The sequence below is a fragment of the Salvelinus sp. IW2-2015 genome, linkage group LG14 (assembly GCF_002910315.2).
Source record: "Salvelinus sp. IW2-2015 linkage group LG14, ASM291031v2, whole genome shotgun sequence".
Taxonomy (NCBI): domain Eukaryota; kingdom Metazoa; phylum Chordata; class Actinopteri; order Salmoniformes; family Salmonidae; genus Salvelinus; species Salvelinus sp. IW2-2015.
This window is the reverse complement of record NC_036854.1, coordinates 8958708-8972508: the sequence shown is the minus strand read 5'-3', so window position 1 is coordinate 8972508 and position 13801 is coordinate 8958708. Positions and strand designations below refer to the sequence as shown.

The 13801-nt window shown below is 46.0% G+C and overlaps 1 protein-coding gene across 1 annotated transcript in view; it reads left to right on the top strand.

Annotated features, from left to right (window-relative positions):
* Positions 1-13801, top strand: part of syne1a (spectrin repeat containing, nuclear envelope 1a) — a 183201-nt gene that overhangs the window by 105234 nt on the left and 64166 nt on the right. Inside the window, 9 exon segments of the mRNA XM_070446763.1 lie at positions 1365-1487; positions 1705-1887; positions 2590-2733; positions 5156-5356; positions 6978-7115; positions 9434-9544; positions 9868-10029; positions 10420-10617; positions 10841-11014. Coding sequence (XP_070302864.1) covers positions 1365-1487; positions 1705-1887; positions 2590-2733; positions 5156-5356; positions 6978-7115; positions 9434-9544; positions 9868-10029; positions 10420-10617; positions 10841-11014 — 1434 coding nt within the window.

The window sequence follows — 13801 nt, the reverse complement described above, 5'->3', positions numbered from 1 at the left end:
TCAACGCGACCGGCGATCAGAGTTTACCCACCATTTCTTTCTTTTTACCTGATTATCCTGTAATTATACACCATTATGTTGTGCAACATTCTGCCAGTCCTTCCTTACCCATGATTTTAATGCTGTGTCCCATCACAGTCAAGGAAAGTAATTAAAAGATAACTTATACTGAACAAAAATATAAACACAAATGCAACAATTTCAACGATTTCAACGGGTGCCAGGCCCACCCAATCAGAATGAGTTTTTCCCCAGAAAGAGCTTCATTACAGACAGAAATACTCCTCAGTTTCATCAGCTGTCCGGGTGGCTGGTCTCAGATGATCCCGGCGGGTGAAAGCTGGATGTGGAGGTCCTGGGCTGGCGTGTTTACACGTGGTCTACGGTTGTGAGGTCGGTTGGATGTACGGCCAAATTCTCTAAAATGACGTTGGAGGCAGCTTATGGTAGAGAAATTAACATCCAATTCTCTGGCAACAGTTCTGGTGGACGCTCCTGCAGCCAGCATGCCAATTGCACGCTCCCTCAAAACTTGAGACATCTGTGGCATTGTGTTGTGTGACAAAACTGCATATTTTAGAGTGGCCTTTTATTGTCCCCAACACAAGGTGCTCCTGTGTAATGATCATGCTGTTAAATCAGCTTCTTGATATGCCACATCTATCAGGTGGATGGATTTTCTTGGCAAAGGAGAAATACTGACTAACAGGGATGTAAACAAATGTGTGCACAACATTTGAGAGAAATAGGCTTTTTGTGCCTATGGAACATTTCTGGGATTTTTTATTTCAGCTCATGAAACATGGGACCAACACTTGACATGTTGCCTTTATATTTTTGTCCAGTATAGTATGTGGGTACTTACTGTATTAAGTTAATGGCAACATCACACAAGCCCGGACTCTGGCGTTGTACCTTGATTCAGACCTGGGTACGTTCCTGGGTCCAACAAACCAGCAAGCCCAAGTTAAACCAGTTGCAAACAGGAATCCAGGAAATGACAGAAACAATGCAGTTAATAATGCGGCTGGTACTAGAGCGTATATTGACACCACACTTCCATCTTGTGGTCATTACCAGTCCCTACACTAGTCTATCCACCAGCCGTGAGCCTAGAAGGCTTGCACACGATGCTAACTGCATCAGAACTGCATCAGCACTACAGACTCTATAGGCCTGGGTTGCTGTAATCTTTTAATATGTCTTGACTGCCCTGAAGTAGCTCCCTAGATTGCAGTCTGTTTCTAATAATCACTAATAGCATTGTGAGATTTAGTTAGAATCCCATTTTCTTGTGGGGGGGGGGGGGGTTCAGTAAATAGTGTGGAACTATGGAACTGTCTTACCTGTGTGTCTCCCATCAGGACATGATTCGTCTGGAGGCTGAGGTGAAGACCCTGCATGACTCTCTGGACCAGGCACAGCTCACACTCACCTCTCCTGACCTAGCACGACTCAGCCTTAGGGAGCAGCTCACACACAGACAGGTAAACACTTATGGAGATAGATCACTGCCATAATCTGTCACAATGGTGTGCTTCCACCCACCTGACTTGACCACCCACTCAGACAGGTATTAAAACCCACAACACAGGTAACCACCCACATACTAGAGACAGATACTGAGGAACACTGGAACAGCATTGTACTACAAAATATATACATTATTCCCTTTAAACATTCCTGTTCATCCTGTCCACCCAGCGTCTGTTGGTGGAGATGGAGGCCTTCAAGCAGCAGGTGCAGGCGGTGCAGCTGTGTCAGAGCGCCCTCCGGCTGCCGGAGGAGGTAGTGGCCAGCCTGTCCATCTGCAGAACAGCCCAGAGCCTGCAGCAGGAGGCCAGCCAGCTGCAGCACACCACCATCCAGCAGTGCAACATCCTACAGGTAGGGGGTCGACACCCACAGCATCATATCAAATGATACATTATTCTGATACAGAAGATATAGTCATCGTAAAGCTGAGAAAGCTGCGTGGGACTGCTGGGCAAAGTAAGCAACAGCAGTCATTCAGCTGTATGACATTCCGCAAGTGCTGTTATAGGGCAGGGCACAACAACTGTTTCTGTGTGACAGGCTGTCTCGCTAAAACAGACAAATGGCAAAATGAGCAGCTGTTGGATGTACATTCTCTTTTCTGTGTGCTCATCTCAGGATTCTTCTTAAAGATGCATTCTGGGATCTTACAAATTTGTAACATATCATACAAAATGGATGAGGTAATTCTTGGGGATCCGTTTTGACTTGTGAGCACATTTTCAAAAAGTACTGGCTGAAATGATAAAAAACCTTTGGAGCATCACTTTAACTTAGTGGTTCAGGGCTGATTTGGTTGTTAAGCTGGTTTTGGTAAAGATTAGGTCTGGGAGGGATGAGCTGACCTTGAATGGGCTGTTAAAAGGTAAAAGGCAGAGTAACCAACTAAACCATCTTAACATACTCTCTGTGCAAGGGTGCTTGTTGTAATAAACCTCAAAGAAACAAACAATTATGCCATTACTGTGTAACTATCATTTCACTATACTTTCTTAGTAAATACCTACTTTTAGTTGGAGTTGACCCCAACCTGCTTTGGATTCTCTTTCCCAGGAGGCCGTGGTGCAGTATGAGCAGTATGAGCAGGAAGTGAGGAACCTCCAGAGGCTGATAGAGGAAGCTCACCGCATCATACAGGACCGACCCGTTTCAACCAGTAACATACATGAACTACAGGCCCAGATACACCACCATGAGGTGAGAGATATAGATATATTGTATATGTACACACACATACACGCGCGCACACACAACACACACACAAGCAGTGAGTTCCAGGTCAAGCATCATAAGACTCCCCTCTTCTGCTCCTGACTGAGGAAAGAAAACACTATCTTTGTTCACTGGGTTTATATCCATTATGACACAACACGAACACACTCTGTCTTCAGCTCTGCACTAAATACTTCAGCTCAGGAGTCAAATAGTTGTCTTATTATTAGACGTATTTGACTAAACAGGATAATGTTTTTTAAATTGACTCCTCAGTTTCACTTTCATGATTCTCTCAGATGTCTTGAAGCTCAGTTGGGTCATGGCTGCAATTTAGTCTATTTTATCTCTCTAAAGATTGACATGATGTCTACACTAAAGTTGTATCTCTACTGAAGATCAATGATTGTGTCATACAGCATATTCTATTTTTTATTCACCCCAAGGGCCTTTCAATCATAGCCTGGTCCCAGATCTGTTTGGGCTGTTTTGCCGCCAACTCCCAATGACCATTCAGAGTTAGTAAGACAGCAAAAACACATCTGGTACCAGGCACTTTCAATCATACCTATCAGGGGAAATAGTAGGCCTGTGCAGCTCATATTGGATTTAAATAAAGTGACCCACTTCAGCTTCAAAGTATGATAATAGAGAGATGATAGAGTGGAAGGAAGAGGATATTGTTCAGAGGCTATGACTCATACAGTATCTCCTGTCTGCATAGTCATCTCCCCATTCACTGTAGCTTCAACCTGCAGTGTTGGCTGAGTCCTGTCAGTCCCTACAGAGATGATTAGAATAGAATAGAATTGAATAGAAAACCACTACTGGGTTTAAAACCTGCTTATAACACMGTTACATGATGTGACAGTGGCCATTTTACATGGGCTCTGTTTCTCTCTCTCTTTCTCTCTCTCTCTCTCCATCTCCATCTCCAAAACAAATACATTCCCTTCTTATCTGATTTCACCTCCACTGACGTGACTGTGCACACAGAGAAGGATACATTCTGCAAATGGATGAGATTCTGATTTGACATACTGTAGCTACACCCGACTGCAGTATCAGACGGCACATTTCAAGCCTTGTGCTTTACACTGCAGTTTGCAGACTTTGCTGAGTGTGTGTTTGATCCTTCCTGCAGAGCGAGAGAGACACACATGCATTGCGGGCGCACGCGCGCACACACACACACACACACACACACACACATTTTGGGGAGAGAGATGAAGACACACATACACACAGATTCTTGTGTGCTGGTATTTGACCACAGCTGCAGTCTTATTCACTGTGCTGTAGTTGTTTGGCTTGGTTGAGTGTTGGCTGAGTTCAACAGAAAGGGATACCTAGTCAGTTGTACAACTGAATGCATTCAACTGAAATGTGAATCAGAGAGGTGCGGGGGGCTGCCATAATCGACATCCACATCTTCGGCGCCCGGGGAACAGTGGGTTAACTGCCTTGCTCATGGGCAGAACGACATATTTTTACCTTGTCAGCTCGGGGACTCGATCCAGCAACCTGGCCCAACGCTCTAACCACTAGGCTACCTGCCGCCCCTGAGCTGATAGCTGCAGTTCTACTGCCTCACCTCAGTCTGATTATCAGTGCATCCACCATCTGGGAGAGAAAAAGCGAGGGAGTGGAGGGAGGGAGAGGAGGAGCCTGAACTCACTGCCCATTGTGGGTCAGTAATCTGACACCCTCTCTGTAATTCTTTCACCTCCTCCCTCCACCCTCTCTTTTCCCGGCTCTCTTTTGTTGTCAGGAATTCTTCCTTAGGATTGGAGGAGGGAGGGGTAGCTGTGATCTCACTTCCTGTCTCTCAACCCTTTGTGTGTATGTGTGAGAGAGTGGAGGAGAGATTTGCACTGCTTCAGTTAGCTCTCTCTCTTCCTCTCTTCCTCTCTCTCTCTCTCTCTCTCTCTCTCTCTCTCTCTCTCTCTCTCTCTCTCTCTTCCTCTCTCTCTCTCTCTCTCTCTCTCTCTCTCTCTCTCTCTCTCTCTCTCTCTCTCTCTCTCTCTCTCTCTCTCTCTACCAAACCTTCTGTCTATCGAGCTTACCGCTGTGCCTCACCCGCCTCTGCGCTGCTCTGATTGGCTTAGAGGACCCAAAGAGTGTGTGTATGTGTGTCACAGGGACAGAGCCTGCTATTCTCGCTCTCATACACACACACACACACACACAGCAAGATCGAGAGAGAGGAGACAGAAGAGAAATGCGCTCGCTCCACTTATTCTTCACCCGCCGGTGCTTTTCTCTGCACCGCATTCAACACTGAACCAACCTACCCCCCTTTCTAGGAGCCTATTTAGTCAGACCTATTGATTTTCTTATTGTGGACTGAACCACGAAGTGTTGATCCCGGGGGTGTTTTGACCGGTGGTTGGGGATGTTTTGACAGGAGCTAGCCCTGAAGATCCGAGGCTACCAGGAGCAGATAGCGTCCCTGAACTCCAAGTGTAAGATGCTGACGGTGAAGGCCAAGCACGCCACCATGCTGCTGACGGTCAGTGAGGTRGAGGGGCTGTCTGACGGCATGGACGAGCTCAGCGACGAGGAGCTGCCCACCAAACAACCGCCGGCTCACCCCTCCGTCGTCATGGTGAGGGACTGGGGTTTGAAAATGACCCCCTGTGTCTGTATCCCCTTATGTGTTCTCGCTCCCCTCTGTCTCTGCAGGTAGTTTCTGTTTACTCTGGGTCTGTTTGTCTCTCAGTATATGTAGATCTGTCTCTTTCTGTGTGTTGTATTGGTATGTTTAGGCCTAATCTAGCGGCAATCTTTCTGTTTTAGCATCTGTCTGTCTCTCTGCAGTGTATATACTGTATATCTGCTACTGCACCTTGCTGTCTCTGCTGACATGGTATCTACCTCAGTATAGTCTTTCTATTCTCATATTCCACTCTCTTTCTTTTTTCCCTGTCTCGTTCTTGCTATTTGAAGTCCTAAATCAGTTTCCCCCTGCTGGTGTTTGTTGCTGTTTGTGCTGGTGTCTCAACGGGCCAGGAAACAGGATATTGTTTGAATGTGTGTGTGTGTGTGTGTGTGTGTGTGTGTGTGTGTGTGTGTGTGTGTGTGTGTGTGTGTGTGTGTGCGTGTGTGTGTGTGAGACTATGCTTGTATGTACCAATTGAGTATACACAGTCAATCATGCATTGTCACTCGATGAGGCCACTAACATCACTGTTAAGTTTATGGTTCYCACACAGTGTAGTATCCAGCAGTGGGACATTGCCTGGTGTTGCATCATGGGGCCCGGGAAAGGCCTGAAAATGACTTTTGACAAGATCCAACTCTGTCAGCCAAGTTCCACTATAACCGCCAAAAACAGCCCAATAGGGCTCGGCTCGCATTTCAGGTCTGCTCTCTACTGAGGCAGGCAGACAGGCAGACAACGAGGGAGGGAGAAACTGTGCTGCTATACTCTAAGCTGTGGGCCAGCTGTAGCTCACTCCCCAGTCAAACTGTCTGTTGTTACTGGCTGCACTGGCCTCTCTCATGTAGAATATAGAGCCAGGGTTTAGATGTTTCAAAGAGAAACTGTAATTTGTTGTAAGTTGTTATGGTGCAGAATGTGCTGTTGCTGTACTTTCTGTGTGTGTACTGCTTAAAAGACAGAAAGACATTGAGGTATAGGCCTGCAAAAAGGTATATTTAGCTGTCCCTGGTGTGAGTGTTCGCGCAGGAGTTTTATTTCCTAGCATTGGCCATTCCATTCCCCTGATACATCCTGTAAAAAGCCTTGTGGGTCATTCATTGCAATTGCTTTCCAGCTTCACTAAGGGTTTCTTTGTCTAGCTGCAGATAGCTACAGTACAGTACAGTAGCCGACCGCTATATTCCTGTGCTTTTAGTGCTTCTGTAAGGCTTGGGGTTGTGTTCTATCAATACTTGTAATGTGATCTCATTGAGACACTATTTGATTACCTCCTGTCTAATTAATCAGTAGTGTGCTTACTCTGCTAAGCTCCACGCTTCACTCTATTCATTATGCTTATGTTGTCTCTTTCCTCTTTCTCTCCCTTTCTCTCCCTTTCTCTCCATTTCACTCCCTCTTTCTTTTTTGACTTTGTGTATTTATTCCTGTGCTCTCTCTCCATTCTCATCCTCCTCTTTCTTGTCTCTCTTTCTCTGTCTTTTCTCTCTTTCCTTCTGGCCCCTCTCTCCATATTTCTCGCTGTCTATTTCTCCATATGGTTGTGTGTGTGTGTGTGTGTGGTCAGATGACAGCAGGCCGCTGTCACACACTCCTCTCCCCCGTAACAGAGGAGTCAGGGGAGGAGGGCACCAACAGCGAGGTCTCCTCTCCCGCCTGCCGCTCCCCCTCGCCAGGGGCTAATGCTGACACTCCCCTTAACCAGGTACTGCACCGGTGCACCACCCAACTACCTCCCACCCATTCACCTGCCCCTGCTACTACTATCCCGACGACCCCTAACTACCTTCATCCTACCCCTCACTGTGCCTTCTATAAAGTACATGTGCTGTGTACCTATAACGCTTATCTGTCCCAACAGCGCTCTCTGAGACTGCAGGCATGACCATCTTACCACTATCTCCTGGGTAGACCGATTCCCTTGTTTCTCTATAAGCAGGGTTGTTGGTGAATTGCAATTGGTCATTCATTGTTTCAAAGCTTCACAACAGTTGTATAGCTTTAGAAGTGGAAATACTAAACGTCAATCAGAGTTTAGTCTTCGATGCTGTACTAGTACTATTTACTAGGAAGTTGTACATGTAGAAGCTGCACTTAAATAACACCCAGTGCAGATATACTCTAAATATTTGGGTGTAGAATCTTAGGCCTACTATGGTTATAATGGCTTCCAGCATCTGGTTGGCATATGGCTAACTACATTAGGAGACATCAACGCAATTACAGGGTTTGTGCTCAGGCTAGAATGAAAGGCGGCCGGTGCGATGGAAAAAAAACATCAATGGAGTTCAATATCTACAGTACCAGTCAAAAGTTTGGACACACCTACTCCTTCCAGGGTTTTTCTTTATTGTTACTATTTTCTACATTGTAGAATATTGGTGAAGACATCAAAACTATGAAATAATACATATGGAATCATGTAGTAACCAAAAAAGTGTTAAACAAATCAAAATACATTTTATATTTGAGATTCTTCAAAGTAGCCACCCTTTGTCTTGATGACAGCTTTGCACACTCTTGGCATTCTCTCGACCAGCTTCATGAGGTAGTCACCTGGAATGCATTTCAATTAACAGGTATGCCTTGTTAAAAGTTAATTTGTGGAATTTCTTTCCTTCTTAATGCGTTTGAGCCAATCAGTTGTGTTGTGACAAGGTATGGGTGGTATACAGAAGATAACCCTATTTGGTAAAATACCAAGTTCATATTATCGCAAGAACAGCTCAAATAAGCAAAGAGAAACAACAGTCCATCATTACTTTAAGTCATGAAGGTCAGTCAATCCAGAAAATTTCAAGAACTTTGAACGTTTCTTCAGGTGCAGTCGCAAAACCATCAAGCACTATGATGAAACTGGCTCTCATGAGGACCGCCACAGGAAAGGAAGACCCAGAGTTCATTAGAGTTAACTGCACCTCAGATTGCAGACCAAATAAATGATTCACAGAGTTCAAGTAACAGACATCTCAACATCAACTGTTCAGAGGAGAATGCGTGAATCAGGCCTTCATTGTCGAATTGCTGCAAAGAAACCACTACTAAAGGACAGCAATAATAAGACTTGCTGGGCCAAGAAACACGAGCAATGGACATTAGACCGGTGGAAATCTGTCCTTTGGTCTGATGAGTCCAAATGTGAGATTTTTGGTTCCAACCGCCATGTCTTTGTGAGAAGCAGAGTAGGTGAACGGATGATCTCCGCATGTGTGGTTCCCACTGTGAAGCATGGAGGAGGAGGTGTGATGGTGTGGGGGTGCTTTGATGGTGACACTGTCTGTGATTTATTTAGAATTCAAGGCACACTTAACCAGCATGGCTATCACAGCATTCTGCAGCGATACGCCATCCCATCTGGTTTGCGCTTAGTGGGACTATCATTTGTTGACAATGACCCAACAACTCCAGGCTGTGTAAGGGCTACTTTGACCAAAAGGAGAGTGATGGAGTGCTGCATCAGATGACCTGGCCTCCACAATACCCAGCCTCAACCAATTGAGATGGCTTGGGATGAGTTGCGACTGCAGAGTGAAGGAAAGCAGCCATATACAAGTGCAGCATATGTGGGAACTCCTTCAAGACTGTTGGAAAAGCATTCCTCATGAAACTGGTTGAGAGAAGGCCAAGAGTGTGCAAAGCTGTCATCAAGGCAAAGAGTGGCTACTTTGAAGAATCTAAAATCTAAAATATATTTGATTTGTTTAACACTTTTTTGGTTACTACATGATTCCGTAAGTGTTATTTCATAGTTTTGATGTCTTCACTATTATTCTACAATGTAGAAAATAGTAAAAATAAAGAAAAGCCCTTGAATGAGTAGGTGTGTCCAAACTTTTGACTGGTACTGTATATCGCACTAAAAACCATGAAAGGAATAACCGAAGGAGGCCGATATGCAAAAATGGACAGCTTAAATGTTTTTAATCCATGCTCGAAAGAATACAAAGGGTGAAAGGGCAAGGTGCGATACAAAAATGTAACAACAACCCACACTCTCACACTCTGATCTGTTGTGTATTATAGGCCCGGGCCCCTCTGAGTCGGGCCCCTCTACAGGAGCTGTATGACCCCTCTCTAGAGTCCAATGCCAACCTGGATGACCTGCAGCGCTCCTGGGAAACACTCAAGAATGTGGTACGTAAGCTCAACAGCTATCCACTAACATAAACAAACTGTTACTGTATAAACACTGACCTGTCTCTTCTCTGAGTTATTTTTAGACCTATTTAACTATCCAGTTGTTAAAATGAATGAATGAAATAACAACTGTATGTCTCTCTCCCTCTCTTTCTCTCTCCTCCTCTCACGCTCTCTTCCTCTTTTTTCTTCCCGCTCTCTCCCTCTCTCTCATCCTCTCTCTCTTCTCTCTCTCTTCTCCCCTCTCTCTCTCTTCCTCTCTCTCCCTCTCCTTCTCTCCCTCTCTCCTCCCTTCTCCCTCTCTCCCTCTTCCTATGTAGATCAGTGAGAAGCAGAAGACTCTGTATGAGGCTTTGGAGCGTCAGCAGCACTACCAGGAGTCCCTCCAGTCAATCTCCACCAAGATGGAGTCCATAGAGGGAGCTCTCAATGAGGGCCTAGAGTCCCGTAAGAGCCCTGAGAGCCAGATGGCTGCACACCAGGTGAGAGAGATAGGGAGAGCGATAGACAGAAAGAGGGAGAGGGATGGGGACTTTAGGAAAGGAGAGAAAGTGGGGGGAGGGTGTTGAGGCGGAAATTCAGAAAAGAACAGAGATACAGAAAGGAAAAGAGGGGGTGAGGGAGATGTAAAAGCAGAAAGGGAGAGAAATTTAGAGATTTTATTTGCACCGGACAGACAGTACATTGCTGTTCCTTGTTGCTATGCCAACAGTACAGCAACGGCACAGTGCTTGTAGGGTTTTTACCAAATGCCAACTCACTGAACCTGAAAATGTCAATATGTCATACTCTCTCCGTAATCTCTGAACTGTTTTCCAACTACATGTTTAAATGACCTCCCCCTCCTCCTCCTCCTCCCCCGTCTCCCCCAGGCCCTGATGGATGAGATCCTGATGCTACAGGATGAGATTGGGGAYCTGCAGACGTGTTTCAGTGAAGAGCTGTGTGACGGCCTGGACAGTGACAGTGACCCAGGGGACCAGCTGGCCCTCCATTCCACCCTGACCGTCCTGGGAGAGAGGATGGCCACCATCCGCATGAAGGCCTCTGGGAAACGGCAGCTATTGGAGGTGGGTGGGAGTGGAACACTCATCAACAATGAATAAAGAAAGAATGGATGGATACTTAACACCATACGTACAATTCAATTGTTTTAATGTAAAGGAGTGCGGTTGCTGTAAAATAGTTGGTTGTCATAGTAACATGGGAGTTAACCAATGAATGGCTATAAAGGTAAAGATGACCCATTTCCATAGAAACAAAGTGTTGTGGTTGTCGTGGCGCTCCCTATAGGAGCGTCTGAGTGAGCAGCTGGAGGAGCAGAGGCAGGAGCAGGCGCTGCAGCGTTACCATAGTGAGGCAGAGGAGCTCGACCATTGGTTGCTCAGCACCAAGGCCACACTAAGCTCCGCCCTTCAGCCACACCCAGAGGACATGGACATGGAGGAGCAGCTGATTGACTGCCAGGTGAGGGGCATGGCGGTGATGATGTCATAAAATAGGGACGGGAAATATGGCGGTCAGGGTTTTGGAGTTGTGTTATTGGGGTTTTCAGTGCACGGGAGCACCATACAAGGTCTGGATCCAAACGGCTCAGCCCCGTTTTGATGCTTAAAAATAGTACTGAATTCAATTTCTGAGTCTCATTTTGCAGAGAATTGCATTCCCACTCATATTTCTTCTCCTAGGTAGTGGTTGTATTGTTACTGGGTGAAATKATGTAGGTCTGAAACTGCCTCTGACAAAAACCTGCTTTAGAAAAGAAATGGATAAAGTCTGATAGAGTCCACAAGCCAAGACGCAGACATAAAGTGGTCACACTATTGCTATTGTCCCACTGAATGACCATCCTAAATTAGATTAGTTTGTTTTTTGTCCCTCTCCCTGTGTGGGATATTAGGATTATGGTCTGTCACCCTGCTCTGACTTCCTCCAGCTTTGGGACGTCCCGCTGGCTCCCTAAACATTCCCCCAGTCCTCCAGGCCCCGCTTTGTCCCCCTCTCAAACTGTTACCATGGTGATGTCACCCCCACTCACACTGTTACCATGGTGATGCCACCCCCAGCTTTGATCAGGTTGGTGTGGTGGTGGAAGTGGAAGTTGAGCTGATCCAGAGACAGTTTTGTGTTTTGGGGTCCTAGTGGATCATTCTAGGAGTATGGACCAACCTCTCCCTGACGCCGGATCTGTTAGAGTGCCCACTATAGGGAACAAACACATTTTTGAACTGCTGGTTTAGTTAGTTCGTTTACTGACTGGTATTGCCTCAAAACATAAAATGGGTGACCCTGAGTGGTTAAGATGAACTCTATGGGAACAGGCTCCTAATAATAACTGTACCTCAGAGGAACAGTCCCAGGTAGTCCATCCATGAAGTGTGTGCTGAGAGCAGCTGGGAGGACTATAAGTCCCAGGTAGTCCATCCATGCAATGGTGTGTTGAGAGCAGCTGGGAGGACTATAAGTCCCAGGTAGTCCATCCATGCAGTGTGTGCTGGAGCAGCTGGGAGGACTATAAGTCCCAGGTAGTCCATCCATGCAGTGTGTGTTGAGAGCAGCTGGGAGGACTATAAGTCCCAGGTAGTCCATCCATGCAGTGTGTGCTGAGAGCAGCTGGGAGGACTATAAGTCCCGGTAGTCCATCCATGCAGTGTGTGCTGAGAGCAGCTGGGAGGACTATAAGTCCCAGGTAGTCCATCCATGCAGTGTGCTGAGAGCAGCTGGGAGGACTATAGTCCCAGGTAGTCATCCATGCAGTGTGTGCTGAGAGCAGCTGGGAGGACTATAAGTCCAGGTAGTCCATCCATGCAGTGTGTGCTGAGAGCAGCTGGGAGGACTATAAGTCCCAGGTAGCATCCTGAGTGGTGTGGCTGAGAGCAGCTGGGAGGACTATAAGTCCCAGGTAGTCCATCCATGCAGTGTGTGCTGAGAGCAGCTGGGAGGACTATAAGCTGATTAAGTTTACATGAGGCTCCTGTGGAGCTCAGGTCTAAGGGCTAGGCCTGTGCAGGGTCAACCCTCTGTGGGCCTACAGCCCCCTGCTGGAGTTAATGGGAGCAGGGCTGGGGGACCGGGGGGCCGGGGTTGTAGCGTGAGGGATGGAAATGTGTGTGATATTACTTGAAAGGAGACATGAGTGGAGACGAAGGGAGAGAAAGAGAAGTGGATCTCTCAGAGATTGAGAGATAAGGAAAGAATGGGAGGAAAAGGAATGGAGAGAGATAGGCTAAGAGTGGGAGTTGGAGGCGGAGGAAAGAGAGAGAGAGACAGAGAGAGAGGGATATTCACATCTCCTTCTGAATGACACTGTCACAGCTCTCCTCTGAATAGAGAGGAGGTGGTGCACTGGGGAGACTATTGTGGAGGGAACCATGTCAGTAGGGAATTACCACTCCTACCACTGTGTCTCTGGGCCGCTCAGTGAAATGAAAAACATGYGAATCCCCCCTTTTTTCTCTTTTATCCTTTTTCACCCATGGTCTGAACATGAAAGGGGAGGGCCTCTCATTGGAGAAGTGTTGTCGTGGAGATTTGAAGGAAGAGGTTGAAGAGGAACGTGGATGGAGAGGGAGAGAAGTAGAGAAAAGAGTATATACGTATTATAAAAAAGAGAAAGGGAAGGAGGACAGAGACCGTGGTGTGCATACAGTGTGTGTACTGTATGAGGCAGGCCCAAGAAGCAGCAGCTGTAGCTCTTCTGATGGGTTCATGAAAACAGTGGCCAAGGCCTTTATGTGGAGACGAGGCATTACAGCATATTTGATGACTTTCATTCATATTCCATTCACCCAGCTCAATGTAACATCGATAGGTTTAGGCTACTACATGATACTAAAATGTTCACTATACCTATCATGAGGTTGCTACAACCTAGCCTATGAATGAATGTTTACAATGTACACTACCGTTCAAAATTTTGGGGTCACTTAGAAATGTCCTTGTTTCGAAAAGAAAATAACACTTTGGGTCCATTAAAATAACATCAAATTGATCAGAAATACAGTGTAGACATTGTTAATGTTGTAAATGACTATTGTAGCTGGAAACGGCAGATTTTTTATGGAATATCTACATAGGCGTACAGAGGCACATTATCAGCAACCATCACTCCTGTGTTCCAATGGCACGTTGTGTTAGCTAATCCAAGTTTATAATTTTAAAAGGCCAATTGATCATTAGAAAACCCTTTTGTAATTATGTTAGCACAGCTGAAACTGTTGTTCTGATTAAAGAAGCAATAAAACTGGCCTTCTT